At 36.1% G+C, this 25,403-nt stretch overlaps 1 protein-coding gene and 1 pseudogene across 9 annotated transcripts; both read left to right on the forward strand.

Moving 5' to 3' along the window:
• The first annotated feature begins 1,015 nt into the window (after positions 1 to 1,015).
• LOC126627239 (disease resistance protein RPM1-like) lies at positions 1,016 to 21,403 on the forward strand. Of its 9 annotated transcripts, none has more exons than XM_050296691.1 (7): positions 1,016 to 1,321; positions 1,401 to 1,456; positions 3,312 to 3,341; positions 3,508 to 3,627; positions 5,862 to 8,310; positions 20,246 to 20,557; positions 21,048 to 21,403. In XM_050296691.1, exons 1-7 carry the CDS (start codon positions 1,039 to 1,041, stop codon positions 21,098 to 21,100), a joined length of 3,303 nt encoding a protein of 1,100 aa, XP_050152648.1. In that variant the 5' UTR covers positions 1,016 to 1,038; the 3' UTR covers positions 21,101 to 21,403. The 9 variants fall into 9 exon arrangements, with proteins under 9 accessions (XP_050152648.1, XP_050152649.1, XP_050152651.1 ...); XM_050296692.1 differs by having other exon boundaries at positions 5,862 to 8,150; positions 20,086 to 20,557; XM_050296697.1 differs by adding an exon at positions 4,804 to 4,878 and having other exon boundaries at positions 1,179 to 1,456; positions 3,312 to 3,410; positions 3,546 to 3,627.
• Positions 21,404 to 21,870: 467 nt separating this feature from the next.
• LOC126627251 (disease resistance protein RPM1-like) lies at positions 21,871 to 24,332 on the forward strand (annotated as a pseudogene).
• Positions 24,333 to 25,403: the final 1,071 nt, after the last annotated feature.

The following is a 25,403-nucleotide window of genomic DNA, read 5'->3' on the forward strand; positions in this document are numbered from 1 at the left end:
AATTGGCCATATAACTATAACACATGAACCATTTTAATATTTAAGCCTATTATTATTTTCCATTTCGTTAATTTAATTGCTTGCGTTACTCACATCTTTTAAGGTATCATATACTTTACCTTTTCTTTATTTTATTATTATTGGCTTCTATTCATATGGTCCGGAATCAAACTATTTATAATTCATTGTCCTCCACACTTACTTTTTAGGGAAAATTTGAAATAAGTTCAATTTTATAGACTACTTTTGAAATAAGTTCAATTTTTAGTTGTTTTGTATCCATATCAAAATATCCCTACTTTTTAAAGGCTATTCCCTTTTATCACCCAACTTCCAATGAAGAAAAAAATTTTTGTCAACCATTTTTGTTTGACAAATTTCCCACATTATGCCTCTACAAACATCAACTTAAAAAAAAAAGTTTCAATATAATGAATTCTTAATAGGTGGCCCAAATTAAGACTTGATTAGTTAACAAATTGTGTTATTTTATGTCCAATTAACGGGTCATGTAAGAAATTAATATACCTAATATCTAGATCTGAAAAACGATATATTATCAGTACACCAGCAGTTAATCAGTTGTGTTATTTCATGTTCAGTTACACTAAATAACGTGTCACCAATAAAAAATAAACACGTTAATTAACTCTTAAGTAATGATCAATTTACCAATTTTCATGTGATTTAATTTACAATTTTAATCTAAAATTTTAGTCACTCAAACATTACTCTACTCTTATCAGTACACCACCAGTTAATTAATATATTTAAAAAAAATCTGATCGGTGGGACGCACCCACTTGACTACTCTTCTTCCCCGTGTAGTTTGACTCTTTCCCTCGGAAAATTTTTAGTTATGACGGAAACACGAATGGTACATTACGTGTATTTATGCAAATGGTAGAAAATTTTAATTTTTAAGTTATTAAACTTTTAACATACATAAGCCATCATTTATATAAAAAAACGTAATGTACCATTTCGTGTAACGAAAACACTGAAAAATCTCTCATTTCCCTCACGTTTCCCTCAGTTATGTCACACTCAATTGTCTCAAAACACTCAAACAGTCAAACTCTCTCATTCTCTCTCTTTCAACTCTCGCCATCTCTCCCTTCTCTCTCTCTTTCAACTCTCGCCGTCTCTCCCTTCTGTGCGTCACAGAGAAGCCGAGCACCAGAGAGGGGCCACCCCACCGGACCATCAAACCTCTGGCTCTCATCTCTGTCACACACTCTCTTTCGACCCTCTCTATGTGCACGCTGCACAGAAACGCAGCAGGAACACCACCCTCATTTGCCATTTTTGATCGACCGAGGTAAGGGTCTGGACCACTGGATTGATTTTCCCTTGTCATTTTGATGAAGATTGACTCCTTGCATGCATGTTTTTGCGAGGTTGGAGTGCAGAAACAATTCGGGAAACATGTCCCCTTTTTCCGGCAAGGAGACCCGTGAGCCTCCTTGTTTTTTCTTTATTTTTAATTGAAAATATACATACTCAAATTTTATATAATCTATACTATTATACTATTATTAAGAAAAGAGGCCTTGTGAAAATCTTTACTACTGCGTGAGCTAGTAGCTCACCCGTGACATGTGTTGAATCAGAGATTTGAAAAGTAGTTGATTTCGATGGAAGTGTCAATAAACTTTTGTAATGTAGATTAGATGCGTTTGAGTGTTTTGTTGAAACCTTGTGATGTATAATATCATAATATGAGTTCTTTTCATTTTCATTCGTGCCCCAGGAGAGGTTATTTTTGGGATGTGATATCCACACATCAAATTTTACTTCTTACATGCCTTTTTAATTTTCGATCGTCGGATCGAATGAATTAAAAAAGATCAACCGACAGAAATTAATAAGAAGTGTATGAGAAGTAATTTGAGATGTGTGGATAGCACATCCTTATTTTTTTTTACTGATTTGAATCTTGAACCCGACACTTCCGTACTATAACTTGGTGTACTTTTGCTTACCACTATGAATGAATGGATATTAATGTTCATTACTCTACTTATTATTATTAGAAGATTTTAAATTTCGTCTATTCTGCTTGTATATTGAAATTTAAATTAATGTTTACACATATTTTGAATTTAAAATTTAAACTAATGTAACGATATTTATTACATATTTTGAAATTTAAATTATGTAACAATGATGAATAAAATAGTGAACATCAGCAAAATTATTTCCTATAAATTTTAATACGATCTCGATTCTCACCTCGTTAATGCATCCTACGCGGCTTCCTATCTCGAGTTTCATGGTTTTGCAAATTGCCATGTGCATCAAACTATTACTTTTGTCCAAAAGTCTTGGTCTCTGTCGAAATGTCTTCGTAAAGGTAATGCTAGGGAGTTTAAGGAAATTTAGTTAATTTTTTTTAGATTTTATGAAAAGTTTTGATTCAGCTCCTTTCAAAATTCTAGAAGGAGAGGGTAGATTTGTGAATGCTTAAAATAGCACAACAAAATTTCTCAATTCCCTCAAATTTCTTAACTTTTTAAATTTTTAATTGAATACACATAGAATGTTATAAACTTTTTTGAAGTCCTAATTGTATATCTCCAGATTTTTAATGATTTTAATAATCTATATTAAAATTCTGATTGAATACATGTTAAATTTCAGAAAATTACTTAAAATCCTAATTGAATACTCATAAATTTATTAAAAGAATTAAAGTCTCTCAAATTGTTAATTGAATACACATTCCTAAATTTGTAGACAAAATGTAAAATAATGATGTGTTACCAATAAAATAAGCTTTTATCAAAATTTAAGTAATAATTTATTCATCAACTTTCATATTATTTAATTTATAAAATTGTATCTACAACTTTTGTCTCGCCACATTACCCCTTCGTAAATAATTGATGTATTAGTTTTGTCCATACCCCCACCCTCTCCTCACTCCTCTTTTTACTCTGCTAACCAATTCTTTTTTATAAATCTTGTTTTTCGTAAAGATTTTTCATTTTTATTATCCCACGAGAATATGTACAATCAAATTATTTTTTAAACAAACGATTTTAAATAGAAGAATTTGTTAGGCCGAATTATTACATAGAAATATTGGTTGATCTAAATTCATGTAATTTGGTAACTTACCGATTGACCCAAAAACAATGAATAAATCGACTGTAAAGATAATCATTACCTATATTTCGTAAACAAATACAGTAAAAATTTGACTCAATAATTAAATTATCTCCTAATAGGCTAATACTTACTTTTAATTATTTTCCAATTTTCATAAATTTGTAATCTTCGTCTTCTTCTCATATTTGATATTTCAGAGTTCATTAATGAAGGAATCCAACAATAACGTAAGTTGTAGCTCAATGCAATTGAAGCATATCATTGCAACTCTTTTGTGAGCTTTCATATTCCCCAGTGTATGTTATTCTGCACTCTTACTGCCACATATAATATCCTTCTAGAATTTATCTGGAAGAAAGTATAAGTGCTTATGAGATATATCTGATTTTTTAGTTTTACTTTTTTCTTCTTATTTTATATATGTCACTTAGGTTCAGAGCATTCAGCCTTCAACACACAAGATTTCAAATTCGATTTCTTCTTCAACAATATTGGTTGAATGAAAAAAAAAGGGTAAGTTGTTGATTTGTACACCATGAAGATGAATTTGGTTGTAGGTCTAATCATTATTATTTGGTGTTTTATTTAAATAATTTTAGCAAGCAAATGTCATGTTTTATTTTTCGTGTCATACTCATTATCTTAACGAATCGTATCGTATCAAACTCGTTATCTAAATGAATTCTTAACAGGTAATCTGATAATGACTCGATTCATTAATGGATCATGCCGTTTCATGTCCAGGTCATGCAAGAATTTAATATACTTAATATTTAGATTTGGCAAACGATTTCTAATAAGGTTCTCAACGAGTGACTTGATAATGAATCATACTAGGCGCAAGTCGGGCAACGAGCAAGGGCTAGCCTAGGCGGAGAGCCTAGGTGGTTTTTTTAATTTTAATTAAAAGAGAATTGCTATTGGCACTGCAAAAATCTAATTGTACACTCCAAACATTTTATATTTAGAAAGAAAAAAAAATCTTATGAAGAGTATACAGAGTGCCAATAATAATTGCCTAAATTTATTATATAACATATATATAAACATTTACCTATACTTAAAAAAATACATAACATTATGTACATAAATTGCAAAATAAAGACATATATATTATAAAGTATTAGAACATATTGAAACATAGGGAACAAACCTAAAATATTATTTGTAAGCATAAGCCTATCGCATGACATCCTTGCATCTTACTTGCTTATTGTTACATGTTTGTACAACGTATCTTAGTTATTTGTACTGTCCTGGGCCAAGGACCAACTTCATTGTATATTCATATACACCATTTACGTTCGCTTTGGATCCAGAGTTAGGTGCCAGCATGTCTCTAGGTTAGATGTTTGGACTCATATGTGATGCGCTTAGCGCCCGCTTCATGTGATGTAGTACTAGAACGTAAAATCTAAACCCAACATTTTCCATTGTCAAAATATCTCTGAAATGGACTTGTGCGCGTACATACATTAATGAGCAGTGGCTTATGCTTTGAGATGACTGTTGTATACGTACTCTGTATTCTTCGACTTACGATATATGTCGGACACTATATAGTAGTACGTTGTATTATTATTTTAGGGAACAATATACTTGTTTTACAGTGAGGGGTTACAAGTTTTCGAAAAGGTTTTCCAAGCTTTATTTTGTAGGCCCACTCACCCTTATTTGTCTTCCCGCTAGGATTTAAGTGGTAGAGCTTTTATGACAACGAGGATTGCTGGCAAGAGCTGACATATAGGAGGATTTCTCCCTTCGGTATAAATGTTCTTTATCTTTTACTATAAGTTACTTGTATATGTCATCACTTGTGTGAAAAGTGTTTAACTCCACCCACATGTGCACTCTAGAATTAGTTGCTCTAGGTTTAAATTAGTCTGCACTTTCCACATCACCATTACTTTATGGCTTCGTCACCTTCCAGGTATTGGCCAACACAACTCAATTCGGTTGTCCAGGTGGACATTTTGGGTCGGGGTGTGTCATAATAAGTGTTCATCCAATTATTTAATTAGTCTATTACAATTTATTAAAAAAATTACAATGAAAATTATCTATTTTTTGTATAAGTAAGAGTTTTGACTTAGGCAGTCTAGGCGGGCGCCTAGGTAGGTTTAGGTAGACAAAATTGTCAGGCCTTTGTGTAGAGTTTAATCTGCTGTACCCAAAATATTTTGTTCTTCTTTTCGATGTGCGCACTTTCACTTAACAACAATTTTGTGGAACTTGTCAACTGCAACCCACAAGGAATTGGAACTCATTTTTGTCCTTAACACTGACAAAAAACCATGATGTTTGGTGGAAGAATTAGATTGAATGAGTTCTCGGGTTCGAGACTTGGGAGCAGCCTCTCCATAAATGGGGGTAAGGCTAGCCAACATTCACCTCTCCCAGACCCTGCGTAAAGCGGGAGCCTTGTGCACTGGGTACGACCTTTATAGATTTTTGTTCTTGAACCAAATTCTTTAATTCTGTGTTCTTGGAAAAAAGACTCAAGAAGGTAGTTTTCGGAATTTTCGACTGAGTTTGGCCCTTTGTTTGTTAAACTAAATGAAAGTCAAGAACAGAAATTTAAATTTCTTGAGTACTAGACAATTTTGGTACCTTATTTAGATCTTGATTTCTTTTGTCTTGTAGTTTCGTTTTGAAAACTAAGCACATAGTTTGTAAAATAAAAAAGTTTATCCATTGCTTTCTATTTCTTTTTCTGTTGTTTTGAAACTTGTCTATTCTGCAAATAGATTGCATACCAAGTATCGAAGGCCAAAATGGAGTCAGCTGCATCACTATTGATTGGGAAAATTGCGGCCATTCTTGAGAATGAAGCATCTTCCATAGCGGCAGTCCGTGATGAAGTTGATGAGCTTAAGCTAGAGCTCATAAGCATGAAATCTTTCTTAATAGATGCTGAAGGCAAGGAACCACAAACAGAAGGAGTGAAAACGTGGGTTACAAGCGTCAGAAATTTGACCTGCGATGCGGAAAATGTCATTGATGAGTTCCTGTATCACATTTATGACAAGCAAAGTGCGACTCCATCTGCAAAATTGCTCCACAGAACCATTTACTTTCCAAAGAATCTTTGGTATAGGCATCGAATAGCCAAAAAATTACAGAAAATCACAAAAAAGATCAAAGCCATTCCAGAGAGGAATGAGAGATATGGTGTCTCTACAATAGAAGGAACAAGTTTGGATAGTGTTCCCAGATGGGTGAAGAACAAAGCCCAGTCTTCTCTTTATATTATGGAAGACGAACTAATCGGGATTGAAGACAAGAAGCAAACGTTATTGGGATTGTTGATGAATGGAGAGGAAAATGAAATGGTTGTGTCTGTGGTCGGGATGGGAGGATCAGGCAAGACAACTCTTGTTGCCAATACCTTCAACAACGAAAATGTAAAGCGACATTTTGACTGTTATGCATGGATCACTGTTTCTCAAACTTATGTGATCGAAGACTTATTCAAAAATCTGATCAAGCAATTCCACCAAGGAAGAAAGGAAGAGGTGACTGAACATTTGAATTCCATGAGTTATGAAGAATTGTTAGAGATGTTGTCGACATACTTGAAGTCTAAAAGGTACCTAATTGTATTGGATGATGTGTGGGATATTAAACTTTGGCAAGAAATAAGGATACCACTTCTTAATAGACATCATGGAAGTCGAATCATGCTTACAACTCGAAAGAAAGACATAGCTTCGTATTCTTTTGAAGTTGAAAGTTGTCCTCTTGAAATTGAACCCTTGGAAAACAATGAAGCTTGGGAGCTCTTTAGCAAGAAAGCATTCTCAACTTACGATAATAAATCGTGTCCACCAGAGCTTGAATCATTAGCATGGAAACTTGTGGAAAAGTGTGAAGGCCTACCTCTGGCAGTGGTAACTTTAGGTGGTCTAATGTCTTCCAAGAGGTCATCATCGGAATGGAGAAGAGTATACAATAGCTTAAATTGGCACTTGACTAACCATCCTATGCTAGAATCAATGAGCAGCATCTTGTTGCTTAGTTTCAACAATTTGCCCAACCGGTTGAAGCCATGTTTCCTATATTGTGCCCTTTTCCCAGAAGATTATCTCATCAGAAGAAAAAGGTTGATCAAGTTGTGGATAGCTGAAGGGCTTGTTGAACCAATTGATGGTGTCACACCAGAAGAAGTTGCAGAGGACTATCTTATGGAACTTACTGGTCGTAGCATGCTACAAGTTGAACTAAGGAATGAAGCTGGAAGACCAAAAGCATGTAAGATGCATGATCTTATGCGTGAGCTTGCTTTGTCGACATCAAAAAAAGAAAAGTTTGGTGCAACATATGTTAGCCGAGATATAGTAGATAAAGCTGAAATCCGTCGATTGTCAATTCAAACAGCTGAAGGGGAAATTAATTCTTGCACAGGTATGTCAGAGCTTCGCTCCTTTCTTGTCTTTGGCACGTTAAAGAAATTGCCTTCTGGATTCAAGTTGTTGAGAGTTCTAGATCTGGAGGATGCCCCAATTGATAGATTTCCAGATGAACTAGTGTACTTGTTCAACTTAAGATATTTAAATTTGAAGGGAACTTTAATTGAAGAGCTTCCAGAATCCATCGGACGGCTTCGCAACCTTCAAAACTTGAACATCCGTGACAGTAAGATAAAGGCACTTCCAAAAGCAATCTCCAAGTTAGTAAACCTACGCCATCTAACGATGTATCGTTACACTAATTATCATTATGGCTTTATGTATGTCATTGGGATAAAACCAGCATCCGATCTAAGTAACTTACAGAAACTGCAAGTTTTGCAATCTGTTGAATCAGAAGGAAAGATTATTAAAGTCATTAGGAATATGACCCAACTTACAAGCCTCGGTATTACAAATGTGAAAGCAAGTGACGAGATGGACCTCTGTGACTCCCTTCAAAAGTTAGAGCTCCTTCACTATTTGTTTTTGATGGCAAGTGATGAAGAGGAGTTTCTTCGAGTTAATGCACTACGTTCGCCTCCTCCAGACCTTCAAAAGGTTTATTTGGCCGGAAAACTAGAAAAGGTACCTCTTTGGTTTGGTTCACTCTATAACCTGACACGTATGCAGCTATATTGGTCTAGACTTGAAGAAGATTTGCTACCACACATTCAAGCATTGCCGAATCTTGAGAGGCTTGAGCTAGTTAATGCATATGTTGGCGAAAAATTGTGTTTCTCCAGAGGCTTCATAAAGCTTAAGCGTTTGGATTTGCGCAACCTCCCCTTATTGAATAGTATAGCTATAGAGAAAGGGGCGATGCCAAATCTCCAGGTCTTAGACATTTGGGAATGCATGGAGTTAAAGACATTGCCAGAGGGCATTGAGCTCCTTGCTAACGTAGAACGCTTGATTCTGGGTCATGTTCCAAGGCAACTTATAGAGTCCGTAAAAAGAGGCATGGATCATCCAAAGGTACAACACATTCCTGAAATCAGCCTGTATTACATGGGACACCATGAAAGATTGTCCGGTATTCACTCTCGTAGAAGGTACGCACACTTTTATCCGTGCATAAAAATTTGAGTAATGCTAGACTTATCACATTTTACATACTATATTTGTACCACCTTTTTAATAGAGGTAGGGTCCATCAACATATGTGGGTCTCATTTCAATTAGAGAGGTGATACAAATATGGTATGAAAAATGTGGTAAGAGTAGCATTTTTGTAAAAAAAAAATCCACAATGTAATCATTTGAACTATATTCCTCTTGTTTTTGTTCGTTATTATTTTGATTTATTCAATTCTAAGGCTACGAAAAAGAGGAAGTAGTGCATCGGAGTGTAAAAATCATTTTGCCTTATAATTTGCATGTTCAATCTTATTCACAAGTCTGGCAAAGACATAATATATACATGCATTGAGATTTTATTCAGTAACTGTGTTTCTTTTGTCTTTTAATATCCTTTTTGTAGAATCAAGCCTCAGAAGCACTTGTGAGACTGCAGTGGGTTCTCTTTTTTGCCAATTGATTTTGTGGTGAATCTTGACTTTCGTTATAGTAACAGAGCAGACTATATACGTGTTGAGTCATTCACCCTGCAAGGAAGAATCCGTTTGTTGTTTGTGTATTGTGTGAAGTTGCAAACATTGATCGATCTTGGTTTCTTATTTGCCCTTTTTGAAATTGAATAATGCCCAATATTCTATTTGTGTAACTGAAACTTATATTGATTGCTTGCGTGTGTTTTGATGTAATAATATTAGTTTGGAACTGAATGTGTCACTGATGAGAATAATGCCCAAGATTCTGTTTGTGTGTAACAGGAACTTATATTATTGTTTGCTTGCGTGTATTTTGATGGAATAATATTGGTTTGGAACTGAATATGTCACTGATGAGACCAATTCTAACTAAACCAATGGTTATGACCCATTTTTCATTTTCAATATTTATTGTTTTTTTTTTCAAGTTTTCAAATATATATTGTTTTAGGAAGGTAAATTTTGTGGCGATGCTTTAGCTCACTATGGTTTATTCTGAGAAATTATTAGATGGTACGGTATTACCATGTCGGGTGATACTTCCATTCAAATTTTAACATGAGTGCAGTTTCTTACAGCTGGATTAAAAAGCTTTTTTAATTAATTTTTTTTTTCAGTTTAAACAAAATTAAAAGAAAAAAAAAATTCTCAGCTCCTTCCGCCAAAAGCCCCAGTTCCCCACCACCACCTTCATTCCCTGCCATCAATTGCCATGACTGCCTTCCTCCTGAGAAATCACATCCACCGTCATAAGAAATAATATCAACCTTAAAGAATTAATATTCACCTTCAACATCCAGCAATCAGTCCCCAGTGGCTCCTCAAGGACTCAGCCATCGAAATCCCCCAAACCCCAACGAAGTCGGAGTTTCGAACGGCTCCCTGCCGAAATCCCCATCTCCAAACACCGCCACGGGTCTCCAACATCCGTTGAACTCGGCGTCGTCTTCCTCCGTTCCACGTCTGTACAAATGGCAAGTTTGAAGTGAAAGTACCACAACTGACGTGGTGATACTGTATCATTCTACAATTTCTCGTCTCACGCTAGCTAACCCTCATTTTTGGGACCATTGCTTGCCTTATCGACCATAATGCTTGTATGGGATAGATGTATAAGAAGATTTAGCCTCTAATAGAAATTTCTTTGTTGATAAAAAAAAAAAAATGTGTGCATATATATACCGTATTAGAAGAAAATAAGTGATTTTTGTAAAGTAAATAAATAATAAGAATAATGTTAAGTACACTAAATGATGTGGCCCAATCAAAATTTTACTTTAATTCAAGTTTGATTTGATTAATAATTGTAATAAAAATTTATATGGTGTTATACGTGTCATATCATTTAGTGAACACATTTGGCACATAAATTTGGTGTATATAGCATCACCCAAAAAATAATATTAAATGGGTGGTGTTATTCATATTTCATACACTCATTTTTACATCTCACACATATTTTTCAATTTCAGGTCGTCAGATCAAATAAATTGAAGAAATCAATGAACAAAATCAACAAGAATGTATGACAAATAAAAAGAAGTGCGTAAATAGCAATGTACTACCCTAATAATAATATGATTGACCGGTTTGTGTAAATATCTTACTAATACCAAAAAAATAAATAAATGATATTCATTAAAAACCTTTGTCAATGTACAATGCACAAATCTCACATTCCTAAGGAATTTATGTATTTTACGTTAAGAATATATATGTCATATCCCGGCCCGGGGCGGATCACTTCCCGGGCCTGCTCCACCACCATAGCACGATATTGTCCATTTTGGGCCCCGACCACGTCCTCACGGTTTTGTTTCTGGGAACTCACACAAGAACTTCTCAGTGGGCCACCCATCATGGGAGTGCTCTCGCGCCCTACTCGCTTAACTTCAGAGTTTGGATGGAACCCGAAGCCAGTGAGTTTCCAAAAGGCCTCGTGCTAGGTAGGGATGAGAATATACATATAAGGATCACTCTCCTGGGCGATGTGGGATCTTACAATCCACCCTCTTTAGGGGCCCGACGTCCTCGTCGACACATCACAGTCAGGGTTAGGCTTTGATACCAATCTGTCACATCCCAGCCCGGGGAGTATCACTTCCCGGGCTCGCTCCACCATCGTAGCACGATATTAGCACGATATTGTCCGCTTTGGGCCCCGACCATGCCCTCACGGTTTTGTTTCTGGGAACTCACACGAGAACTTCCCAGTGGGTCACCCATCATGGGAGTGCTCTCGCGCGCTACTCGCTTAACTTCGGAGTTCCGATGGAACTCGAAGCCAGTGAGCTCCCAAAAGGCCTCGTGCTAGGTAGAGATGAGAATATACATATAAGAATCACTCCTCTGGGTAATGTGGGATCTTACAATATATATATTATTGTTCTTTTTTGAGCAAACGATATTATATAATTAAGGGGAAGTTGAGCTCTTATATGACGGCTTGGGTTCAAATCCTGTCGTAGCTTATCTAACAAAATCTATCGTTTAACAAGAAAAAAATGGGGAGGGGTATGATGTGGTTCAAATTCGTCTTTGACGAGAATCGAACCTAAGACCTATCACTTACAAGTGAAGAGGAATACAACTATATCATAATAATGAGTGGCTTTAGGTTAAGAATATTAACAAAGAGAGCATTCTAGAATTTAGAGGTTGGGGTGTGATATCCACATACCTTTTTTTTACTTTTCACACATCCTTCTAATTTTCAGCCGTTGGATAAGGTGAATTGAAGAAAATCAAAGGGCAGAAATTAACAAAAAGTGTGTGAGAAGTAAAAAGATGTGTGTGGATAACACACCCATAGAGGTTGTGGTGTTTCAAACAAGTTCAGTTGATAATGTTCTCACATGATTGACAAATGACAAAGAATGCATTCTAGAATTTGCGGCACGGCCAACATGATCCGTCGGTTGTAAATGTTTAGAAGACCCTAAATTATACGTGCCAAGAGCTACATAGACCTTATTCGGAATGGGTACATAAGTACAATGTATGACGTTTTATGCTAATAATACAATGTTGACATGTGTAGGTTTCTCTTTACAAGACAATTTATCATTGCAATAAGATGCTATAGTGATAGTATATTTGTGTCATGTAAGTTACTTTCATAAAATAAATATTGTGGAGCCAAAAATAATTCTAAAAATTCAGAAGACGACACGTGTACTTTATTCCGAAGAAGACAAGATTGCCCTCATTAAATTGGAAGGGGCAAACAAATACTCGCACGTGCAACTTCGCGGGAAGTTCAAGCAGCTAACTACGACTGCTTAAACCTCTCTTGGGGGAAGTCATAAGTATTAAATATAGGGTTAATTACTAAATCTTATTTTTAATACATTCTCAATCGAAGATCAACTCAATTAAGTAAGGAATCCCTACATATCACAATCAATTAGGGATGTTTCCACCATTATCCCAAGATAGTTTCTCCTAATTAATATATTGGGAATATTTTTTCCTCATTCATCCAACGGATGAGAAACGTTTCTTTCATATGAAGAAACTCGCCAGTTATTCCTTCTATATTTGTGATAGAGTGCATCTTCACACGAAAGGATCATTCTGTTCTTGTCATGTGAAATATGTGTTTCTCGGATTTGCATAGTAATTTTGTGCACAGAATCTTATGGCTTCAGTTTTTTCCAGGTGAGCAGGTTGTGTAACTTGATTTTGTTATTATTCTTTTTGTAAACACGATATTCTCGTTCGGTTGCTACGATTATCAGTGTGGCCGGAATACTACTTGTCCCAAACGCATGGGGAAGTGCTCTATATTGTTCGTGAACTCCGCGTGTTATGGGACTGCTGCTGTTCCAGTTCATGGGTGGATTCTGACAAGCTGCAACACCAGGTAATGTAGCTTGTACATCAACTGTTTCATGTTTCCGTAAGTGGTGAGATAAATTTGTTGGGTCTGATTGATTCAAACAGGATTATGGTACCCTTTTGATGGAGGAGGCCAAGCGGTTTGCTAGCCAGGAGCATCGATAGAAAAAGACTGCTTGAGCTTGAAGGGAAACACCCAAAAATAAGACTAAGGTTAGACTTTATACAACAAATGACTGAGACTTTATTGTTAGCATATTGAATAGAAGGACGACGTCCAAATAATACAAATTTTGAACAGCAAAACCGAACCACCTCCTAACGAATATACCTAGCTATTTTTCTTGTGTTACTTTTTCATTCTCTATTCTTCATGTTGATTTCCATATTGATCTTCTGCTTCGGACTGTGAACAGAATTGAATCAAAAGAACCATATGAGGAAACCAACATCAAGTGCGCAACGGAAAAGTTGCTCCTTTTGTGACAGAAAGGTCACGGTTCAAGTCGTGGGAACAATCTATGTGCAGAGTAAGGGTAAGACTGTATACGATAGATGTCCCCCTCCTGACCCTCACAAAGTGGAAGACTTGTTGGCTTGGGGTCGCCCTTTTACTTTTTGATTCTTAAATCTTGATGCTGATGTCTGTCTTGCTCTTCCACTTCGAACTCTATCCTTTAAAGATATAATTATCGGCTACGAACTGATAAATTTTAGTTAGAAACCCTTTCATTTCAGATGAATAAGCTCTGACAAAATTCGTCATTTGGCTCAAAAAATTGAACCCCATAGGAAATTTACAGCTTCAACTATGAGAATTATGCATTGCACACTCTTGGTAATATAGCTAACCAAATTTATGAAACCTTTTACCCCTTCGACTATTTTGCTTCCTGAAATGAGTTTCATGACTTTGAATAGACATTTAATTCCTTTCTTGATATTGTCCACCAAAATCTCGAAAAACTTTTGAGTCTGCTACCATGCACATGAGGAGCAAGCTTTCTGGCAATGGGTTTTACTTGGTCCTCAATAATATATCAACCTCTGATCGAGTCGCCCCACTCTGCTTATTCTCCAAAACCTTTGTCATCAGTTGTTGAATGCATTCCAACTTTGGCCTCTCTCTCCCTTCAAGCTTTCATAAATCGTCTTTCCAACAACTTGCTTAACGATCTCAAACTCAGACATTAACTGAACATTAACTTCTGACCTCATTGACGCATTCTGCTTTCTTCCAATAATCTCGAAGACCATAGTGATGAGTTCTTGTTCCTCTAAACGCTCCCTTGCCATTTCTTGTTCTTTCTTTCTGTATATGAGTTTGAGATCGTTAAACAAGTTGTTGGAAAGCCAATTTATGAAAGCTTGAAGGGGGAGAGGGCCAAAGTTGGAATGAGAACTCATCATTATGGTCTTCAAGATTATTGGAAGAAAGCAGAACGCGTCGATGAGGTCAGAAGTTAATGTTCAGTTAATGTCTGAGTTTGAGATCGTTAAGCAAGTTGTTGGAAAGCCGATTTATGAAAGCTTGAAGGGGGATAGAGGCCAAAGTTGGAATGCATTCAACAACTGATGACGAAGGTTTTGGAGAATAAGCATAGTGGGGCAACTCGATCAGAGGTTGATATATTATTGAGGACCGAGTTTGAAATCATTATGAAGCGCGTTGCTAAAAATCCATTGCCAGAAAGCTTGCTCTTCATGTGCATGGTAGCAGACTTAAAAGTTTTTTGAGATTTTGGTGGACAATATCAAGAAAGGAATTAAATGTCTATTCAAAGCCGTGAAACTCATTTCAGGAAGCAAAATAGTCGGACGGCTAAAAGGTTTCATAAATTTGGTTAGCTATATTTCCAAGAGTGTGCAATGCATAATTTTCATAGTTGAAGCTGTAAATTTCTTGTGGGATCAATTTTTTGAGCCAAATGAAGAATTTTGTCAGAGCTTATTCATTTGAAATGAAAGGGTTTCTAACTAAATTTATCAGTTTGTAACCGATAATTATATCTTTAGAGGATAGAGTCCGAAGCAGAAGAGCAAGACTGACATGGCCATCAAGATTTAAGAATGAAAAAGTAAAAGGGCAACCCCAAGCTACCAAGGTTCTCCGCTTTGCTAACATCTATCGTATGCAGCCTTCAAAGGAACAAGCACTCATCGTGATGGTCTTCGAGATTATTATAAGGAAGCAGAATGTCGACGAGGTCAAAAGTTGATGTTCAGTTAATGTTCGTGTTTGAGGTCGTTAAGCACTCAGTTGCTAGAAAACCGGTTTCTAGAAAGCTTGAATGGGGGGAGATGTCAGAGTTGGAATGCATTCAAGAACTGAGGACAGAGGTTTTCAAGAATGAGCAAAGTGGAGCAACTCAATCAAAGGTTGACATATTATTGAGGAGTTTGAAATCGTTATGAAGCGCGTTGCTAAAAAACCCGCTGCCGAAAAGCTTGCTCGTGCTGTACGTGGTGGCAGACTTGTGAAGTTGTTCAAGATTTTGGTGAACAACATCAACAACGAAATTTAAGGTCTATTCAAAGCCGTGAAACTCATTTCAGGAAGCAAAGCAGCCGAAGAGTTGAAAGGTTTCATAAATTTGGTTGGCTATATTTCGAAGTGTGTGCTATGCATAATTTTCATAGTTGAAGCAGGAAGGTAGCCCAATATTCTTCGTTGCGATGGTTGTACATCCTGCTGACTCCAGCGCTCAGGAAGCTTGGAGGGCATCTCAGACTGGAGTTGTAGGCATGACATAGCCATACACGAAAAAAGTATGAAAGCAACAGTTCATGGGGCACAGGTAACTTCAATGGACATTGTGTCAGTTAAAAAACAATTAAAGAAGATAAGATAGCTTGCAATGAATGGAGAAAGGTTTCAGAGGGCAGGGCGTCTATGCATAGGCCTGTCCCCCATATACTAAATAAATCACTCATCGCATGAACAACATGTGATTGTAGCTGTGATAGAAGAAACTTTTCATTATGTCCGTAATACGAGTGGTACACTACGTGTTATTACGTAGGAGGAAGTTTTATATTGTAAGTTGTTAATTTTTTAACACAAATATCTCACCACATATATTGTGACATATGATGTATAATTCCGTGTTCCGGACAAGCACTAAAAAATCTCTCGTTGAGATGAATACAACTGCTCCATTTAAGAGTATGAAGTTCAAGAAATGGTTGATTTTTTATATTTAAATGAAAAGTTAAAAAAATGCATTGAATCAGTTGGAAAATAATTGTTATAGTTTTTTTTTCCTTCTGTATTCTTTTTTTTTTTGTTAATTCATTTTTAATTTAATAGTTTAAATATAAAATAAAACATTGTACAGGATATATCTAAATTATATATTAATAGAACTTAACCACCAAAAACCAATGAAATTACAGTTATAACCTTTAATACATAACTAGAAGAAAAAAAAATTAGATAAGGAAAAAATGTGGGCATTAATTCCACACAAACAACTTTTTACTTTTTCATTGACAAAGGAGCCCAACAATAACGACGTCAGACCAACTGGGACAAGGATTGTCTGCGCTCCTAGTTGTGGTGCCCTTCCAAGCCCTCCTATTTTGTGCGGTCACGGTTAATTCACGTTAATATTTTATATTTTTATTATTTTTTGTCTTATTATCTCATTAAAAAATTAATATAAAATGTTGACGTGGCTTAACCGTGACCGCATAAAATAGAAGGGCATGGAAGGGCACCACAACTAGGAGGGCAGACAATTCTTGTCCGACCAACTGAAGCATATCATTGCAACTCTTTTGTGAGCTTCGATATGCCGCAGGGTATGTTATTCTGCACTCTTACTACCATATCTAATATCCTTCTGGAAATTTTCTGAGAGAAATTAAGGGCTTATGAGCTACATCTGACTTTTGTTTCACTTTTTTTCTTCTTATTATATATGTAATTTAGATTCTGAGCACTCATCATTAAACACAAGACTTCAAACTCGATTTCTTCCTCAACAATTACATATACTAAAGAAAAAAAATGCAAAATGAAAGTTTTTTATTTTATGTAAAGCCTATAACAATTTATTGAAAAAAAAATAAAAATATTCAACAAGTTTATTACAATATCTTGAAAAAATAAAATACAAAGTGAAAGTTATCTATTTTCTGTGTAGACAGGTGTAGGCAGGCGCTAAGTAGGTTTAGGCGTCATTTCTTAATTTTCAAATTCCTAGACATTAATGGAGACGGTGGCCAACCACCTAGCGCCGTTGGGATTTTTAGAATAATGGTTAACGTGTGGACCCAATACTTGTTATTTTCGTGTCGTTCAATGTTTGATTAACGGGTCGTGCAAACAATTGTGTGGTGTTTGTGTAGAGCCCAATCTACTATACCCAAAACATTCTGTTCTTTACGACTTGTGTACTTTCATTTAACAACAATTTTGTGGTACTTGTCCACTGCCACCTACAAAGAATTGAAACTTTTGGTTATCCTTTAACACTGACTAAAATCCATGAAATTTGATGGAAGAATTAGATTGAATGAGTTCGAAATTTTCAATCATAGATTTTTGTTCTGGAACCAAATTCTTTAATTCTGTGTTCTTGCAAAAAAGACTCTTTGTTCTGGAAGAAGTAGTTTTCGGACTTTTGAAGTATGGCCCTTTGTTAAACAGAATGAAAGTTAAGAACAGAAATTTAAATTTCTTTAGTACCTTATTTAGATCTTGATTTCTTTTGGCTTGTGGTTTCGTTTTGAAAACTAAGCATATAGTTTGTAAAATACAAAAATTTATCCATTGCATTCTTTTTTTCTTTTTCTGTTGTTTTGAAACTTGTCTTTTCTGCAGACAGATTGCATACCAAGTATCGAAGGCCAAAATGGAGTCAGCTGCATCACTATTGATTGGGAAAATTGCGGCCATTCTTGAGAACGAAGCATCTTCCATAGCGGCAGTTCGAGATGAAGTTGATGAGCTTAAGCTGGAGCTCATAAGCATGAAATCTTTCTTAATAGATGCTGAAAGCAAGGAACCACAAACAGAAGGAGAGAAAACGTGGGTTACAAGCGTCAGAGATTTGACCTGCGATGCTGAAAATGTCATTGATGAGTTCCTGTATCACATATATGACAAGCAAAGTGCGACTCCATTTGAAAAATTGCTCCACAGAACCATTTACTTTCCAAAGAATCTTTGGCATCGGCATCGAATAGCCAAAAAATTACAGAAAATCACAAAAAAGATCAAAGCCATTCCCGAGAGGAATGACAGATATCGTGTCTCTACAATAGAAGGAACAAGTTCGGATAGTATTCCCAGATGGGTGAAGAACAAAGCCAAGTCTTCTCTTTATATTATGGAAGACGAACTAATCGGGATTGAAGACAAGAAGCAAAGGTTAATGGGGTTATTGATGAATGGAGAGGAAAATGAAATGGTTGTGTCTGTGGTCGGGATGGGAGGATCAGGCAAGACAACTCTTGTTGCCAATACCTTCAACAACGAAAATGTAAAGCGGCATTTTGACTGTTGTGCATGGATCACTGTTTCTCAAACTTTTGTGATCGAAGACTTATTCAAAAATCTGATCAAGCAATTCCACCAAGGAAGAAAGGAAGAGGTGACTGCACAATTGGATTCCATGAGTTACAAAGAATTGTTAGAGATGTTGTCGACATACTTGAAGTCTAAAAGGTACCTTGTTGTATTGGATGATGTGTGGGACATTAAACTTTGGCAAGAAATAAGGATACCACTTCTTAATAGACATCATGGAAGTCGAATCATGCTTACAACTCGAAAGAAAGACATAGCATTCTATTCTTTTGAAGTTGAAAGTCGTCCTTTTGAAATTGAACCCTTGGGAAACAATGAAGCTTGGGAGCTCTTCAGCAAGAAAGCATTCTCAACTTACGATAATAAATCTTGTCCACCAGAGCTTGAATCCTTAGCATGGAAACTTGTGGATAAGTGTGAAGGCCTACCTCTGCCAGTGGTAACTTTAGGTGGTCAAATGTCTTCCAAGAGGTCATCATCGGAATGGAGAAGCGTATATAGCAGCTTAAATTGGCACTTGACTAACCATCCTATGCTGGAACCAATGAGCAACATCTTGTTGCTTAGTTTCAACAATTTGCCCAACCGGTTGAAGCCATGTTTCCTATATTGTGCCCTTTTCCCAGAAGATTATCTCATCAAAAGAAAAAGGTTGATCAGGTTGTGGATAGCTGAAGGGTTTGTTGAACCAATTGATGGGGTCACACCAGAAGAAGTTGCAGAGGGCTATCTTGTGGAACTTATTGTTTGTAGCATGCTACAGGTTGAAAAGAATGAAGCTGGAGGACTAAAAGCATGTAAGATGCATGATCTATTGCGTGAGCTTGCTTTGTCGACATCAAAAAAGGAAAAGTTTGGTGCTACGTATGTTGGCAGAGAAATAGTAGATAACGGTGAAATCCGCCGACTGTCAATTCAAACAACTGAAAGAGAAATTAATTCTTGCCCAGGTATGTCAAAGCTTCGCTGCTTTTTTGTCTTTGGCGCTGGCATATTTATGTTCAAGAAATTGCCTTCTGGATTCAAGTCGTTGAGAGTTCTATATTTGGAGAATGCTCCAATTGAAAGATTTCCAGATGAACTAGTGTACTTGTTCAACTTAAGATATTTAAATTTGAAGGGAACTTTAATTGAGGAGCTTCCAGAATCCATCGGACGGCTGCGCAACCTTCAAACCTTGAACATCCGTGACAGTAAGATAAAGGCACTTCCAAAAGCAATCTCCAAGTTCGTAAACCTACGCCATCTAATCATGTATTGTTACGCTGTTGATTTGATGGCCTTTAGATTTCTCAATGGGACAAAAGCAGCATCCGATCTAAGTACATTACAGAAACTGCAAGTTTTGCAATCTGTTGAATCAGAAGCAAAGATTATTAAGGGCATCAGGAATATGACCCAACTTACAAGCCTTGGTATTACAAATGTGAAAGCATGTGACGAGATGGACCTCTGTGACTCCCTTCAAAAGTTAGAGCTCCTTCACTCTTTGTTTTTAATGGCTAGTGATGAAGAGGGGTTTCTTCAAGTTAATGCACTACATTCGCCTCCTCCAGACCTTCAAAAGGTTATTTTGGCCGGAAAACTAGAAAAGGTTCCTCTTTGGTTTGGTTCACTCCATAACCTGACACGTATGTGTCTACATTGGTCTAGACTTGAAGAAGATCTGCTGCCTCACATTCAAGCATTGCCGAATCTTGAAAGGCTTACCCTATCTAATGCATATGTTGGCGAAAATCTGTGTTTCTCCAGAGGCTTCATAAAGCTTAAGCATTTGCTGTTGGGCAGCTTCTCGGTATTGAATAGTATAGCTATAGAGAAAGGGGCGATGCCAAATCTCCATGTCTTAGACATTGGGAACTGCATGGGGTTAAAGGCATTGCCGCAGGGCATTGAGTTCCTTGCTAACGTAGAACGCCTGGATCTGTATTCTGTTCCAATGCAACTTATAGAGTCCGTAAGAGAGGCATGGATCATCCAAAGGTACAACATATTCCTGAAATCCACCTGTATTATGAGAGAGAAAATATGTGGTGTCATGAAAGCTTTTCTAGTATTCACTCAAGGTACACACTTTTGTCCTTGCATAAACATTTGATTAATTCTAGACTTATCATATTTTTTGTATCATATTTGTACTATCTCTTTTATAGAGGTAGGGCAATGGGTCTTATTTCTATTAGAGAGGTGGTATAAATGTCGTATGAAAAATGTGGTAAAAGTAGCATTTTTTTGTAAAAAAAATTCCACAACATATTCATTTGAACTATTACGTTAGAAAGTTAAAAGGTTGATGATTTTCATGCTCCTATTTTTTTTTCTTAAGCACTCCTTATGTTTTTGTTCGTTAGTGTTTTGATTTATTCAATTGTTAGGCTACGAAAAAGAGGAAGTAGTGTATCGGAGTGTAAAAATCATTTTCCCTTACAATTTGCATGACCAATCTTATACAGAAGTCTAGCAAAGACATAAAATATGTATGCATTGAGAATATGTATCCATTGAGATTTTATTTGGTAACTGTGTTTCTTTTGTATTGTAATATCCTTTTTGTAGAATCAAGCCTCAGAAGCACTTGTGAGACTGCAGTGAGTTCTCCTTTGTGCTAGTTGATTTTGCGGTGAATCTCGACTTTCGTTATAATAACAGAGCTGACTATATACGTGTCGAGTCATTCGTCCTGCAAGGAAGAATCCGTTCGTTGTTTGTGTGTTGTGTGAAGTTGCAAACATTGATCGATCTTGGTTTCTTATTTGCCCTTTGTGAAATTGAATAATGCCCAAGATTCTATTTGTGTAACTGAAACTTATATTATTGATTGTTTGCGTGTGTTTTGATGTAATAATATTGGTTTGGAACTGAATCTGTCACTGATGAGAATAATTCCCAAGATTCTGTTTGTGTAACAGAAACTTATATTATTGTTTGCTTGCGTGTATTTTTGATGTAATAATATTGGTTTGGAACTGAATCTGTTATTGATGAGACCAATTCTAACTAAATCAATAATTATGACCCATTTTTCATTTTCAATATTTATTGTTTTTTTTATCAAGTTTTCAAATATATTGTTTTTGAGAGGCAAATTTTGTGGCGGATACTTTAGCTCACCATGATTTTACTTAAGAAATTATTAGATGGTACGGTATTACCACGTCAGCCAGTCATACTTCTATTCAAATTTTTAACATGTCTGCAGTTTCTTACAGCTGAATTAAAAAGCTTTTTCAATTCAAAATTAATTAATTTTTTTCAGTTTAAACAAAATTAAAAGAGTTAAAAATAAGAGGCGTTTTGACACATGCATAGCTTTTAAAATTTTGAGTTAACCTCTTTTCCTCCCCTCCCTCCTCTCTCATGGCGACTGCAGTGCTGCCAGTATCCGAGCCCGCCAGAAAGCAATCCCGACCGGGTCGGGGCGGATTCGAGGCCCAATGAGCAGCATCTTGTTGCTTAGTTTCAACAATTTGCCCAACCGGTTGAAGCCATGTTTCCTATATTGTGCCCTTTTCCCAGAAGATTATCTCATCAAAAGAAAAAGGTTGATCAGGTTGTGGATAGCTGAAGGGTTTGTTGAACCAATTGATGGGATCACACCAAAAGAAGTTGCAGAGGGTTATCTTGTGGAACTTATTGTTCGTAGCATGCTACAAGTTGAAAAGCATGGAGCTGGAGGACTAAGAGCATGTAAGATGCATGATCTTGTGCGTGAGCTTGCTTTGTCGATATCAAAAAAGGAAAAGTTCGGTGCTACGTGTGTTTCCAGAGAAATAGTAGATAAAGCTGAAATCCGCCGATTGTCAATTCAAACAACTGAAAGAGAAATTAATTCTTGCACGGGTATGTCAGAGCTTCGCTCCTTTCTTGTCTTTGGCGCGTTAGAGAAATTGCCTTCTGGATTCGAGTTGTTGAGAGTTCTAGATTTGCAGGATGCTCCAATTGATAGATTTCTAGATGAACTAGTGTACTTGTTCAACTTAAGATATTTAAATTTGAAGAGAACTTTGATTGACGAGCTTCCAGAATCCATCGGACGACTTCGCAACCTTCAAACCTTGATCATCAGTAACAGTAAGATAAAGGCACTTCCAAAAGCAATCTCCAAGTTAGTAAACCTACGCCATCTAATCATGTTTCGTTACACTGGTGACCATTATGGCTTTATATATCTCAATGGGACAAAAGCAGCATCCGATCTAAGTAAATTACAGAAACCGCAAGTTTTGCATTCCGTTGAATCAGAAGGAAAGATAATTAAAGGCATCAGGAATATGACCCAACTTACAAGCCTCGGTATTACAAATGTGAAAGCAAGTGACGAGATGGACCTCTGTGACTCCCTTCAAAAGTTAGAGCTCCTTCACAATTTGTTTTTAATGGCTGGTGATGAAGAGGAGTTTCTTCAAGTTAATTTGACTCCTCCAGACCTTCAAATTGTTAATGTGACTGGAAAACTAGAAAAGGTACCTCTTTGGTTAGGTTCACTCCATAACCTGACACGTATTTATCTACGTTGGTCTAGACTTGAAGAAGACGTGCTACCTCACATTCAAGCATTGCCGAATCTTGAAAGGCTTTCGCTAATTAATGCATATGTTGGCGAAAAATTGTGTTTCTCCAGAGGCTTCATAAAGCTTAAGCATTTGAGGTTGTTCAAGTTCCCCTTATTGGATAGTATAGCTATAGAGAAAGGGGCGATGCCAAATCTCTAGGTCTTATGCATTGCGTACTGCCTGGAGTTAAAGGCATTGCCGCAGGGCATTGAGTTCCTTGCTAACGTATAACGCTTGAATCTGTATTCTGTTCCAATGCAACTTATAGAGTCCGTAAGAGGAGGCATGGATCATCCAAAGGTACAACATATTCCTGAAATCCACCTGTATTATATGAGAGAAAATATGGAGTGTCATGAAAGTTTTTCCGGTATTCACTCTAGGAGAAGGTACGCACACTTTTATCCTTGCATAAAAATTTAATTAATGTTAGACTTACTACATTTTTTGTGTCACATTTGTACCACCTTTTTTATAGAGGTAGGGCCGATTGACATATATGGGTCTTATTTTTATTAGAGATGTGGTATAAATGTGCTATGAAAAATGTGATAAAAGTAGCATTTTTGTTAAAAAAAAAAATTCCACAACGTAATCATTTGAACTATTACGTTAGAAAGTTAAAAGGTTGGTGATTTTCACACTCCTATTTTTTTTTCCTTATACGCTCCTCTTGTTTTTGTTCGTTAGTGTTTTGATTTATTCAATTGTTAGGCTACGAAAAAGAGGAAGTAGTGCATCAGAGTGTAAAAATCATTTTCCCTTACAATTTGCCTGTCCAATCTTATATAGAAGTCTGGCAAAGACATAAAATATGCATGCATTGAGATTTTATTCGGTAACTATGTTTCTTTTGTTTTGTAATATCCTTTTTGCAGAATCAAGCCTCATACGCACTTATGAGACTGCATTGAGTTCTCCTTTGTCCCAGTTGATTTTATGGTGAATCTCGACTTTCGTTATAGTAACAGAGCTGACTATATACGTGTTGTGTCATTTACCCTGCAAGGAAGAATCCGTCCATTGTTTGTTGTGTGAAGTTGCAAACATTGATCGATCTTGGTTTCTTATTTGCCCTTTGTGAAATGGAATAATGCCCAAGATTCTATTTGTGTAACTGAAACTTATATTATTGATTGCTTGTGTGTGTTTTGATGTAATAATATTGGTTTGGAATTGAATTTGTCACTGATGAGAATAATGCTTAAGATTCTGTTTGTGTAACAGGAACTTATATTATTGTTTGATTGCGTGTATTTTGATGTAATAACATTGATTTGGAACTGAATCTATCACTGATGAGACCAATTCTAACTAAACCAATGATTATGACCCATTTTTCATTTTCAATATTTATTGCTTTTTATCAAGTTTTCAAATATATATTGTTTTAGGTAGGCAAATTTTGTGGCGGATGTTTTAGCTTACTATGATTTTACCTGAGAAATTATTAAATGGTACGATATTACCACGTCGCCCAGTAATACTTTTATTCAAATTTCCAGTAATACTTTTATTCAAATTTTAACATGTGTGCAGTTTCTTTCAGGCTTACAGCTAGATTAAAAAGCTTTTTTAATTTAAAATTAATTTTTTTTTTCAGTTTTAACAAAATTAAAAGAACTAAAAATAAGAGGCGTTTTGACACAGATGCCTAGGGTTTAGCTTTTAAAATTTTGAGATAAGGCCATCTCCAATCGAAAAGTCCAGAGGGCTGAAAATGGCCCAAAAACCGTCTCCAACCGAGGACTAGGCCAAAAGGCTCGTGGGCCCCACTGAACAAAAAAGGGCCAAAAGGCCAATCGATTGGCCCAACCCAACCAGCCAACCTCGGCAGAGCCAGAAATTTGAATGCAACGGCTAGCTGATGTAAGCGTGACGCTAACTAGCCATTATATTTGAATTTTTTTTTGGGCCAAAATTTAAAAAAATATATATTTAATTATAGGCCTAGAAAGGTGATTAGTTCAATGTTGGGCGTTGAGATGTTCCTTTTATAAGCATGTTTGGTTACTCAAATCTCTCCCACGAACAATGTGGGACAAATATAATGGGTGCCACACATGCAAGCTTTTGCTTGCTCAAATCTCTCCCACGGACGATGTGGGACAAATATAGTGGGTAGTTTTTAAATTGGGATAATTTGATTGCGGTCCCTAATCCTTAACATTCTTTGATTAAAACCTTAATATTATTCAAAGTTTGATCAAGGTCCCTTGACTTTGACACCTCATTATATTACTATTAATATTTATATTCTTATAGTTTTGACATTAATTGTTTGATATTTTATGAGATTTATAATTCTATAAATTTAAAATCTCTCATTATAATACTATTAGAAACAGTTGTAATAAAA

The sequence above is a fragment of the Malus sylvestris genome, chromosome 6 (assembly GCF_916048215.2).
Source record: "Malus sylvestris chromosome 6, drMalSylv7.2, whole genome shotgun sequence".
NCBI lineage: Eukaryota > Viridiplantae > Streptophyta > Magnoliopsida > Rosales > Rosaceae > Malus > Malus sylvestris.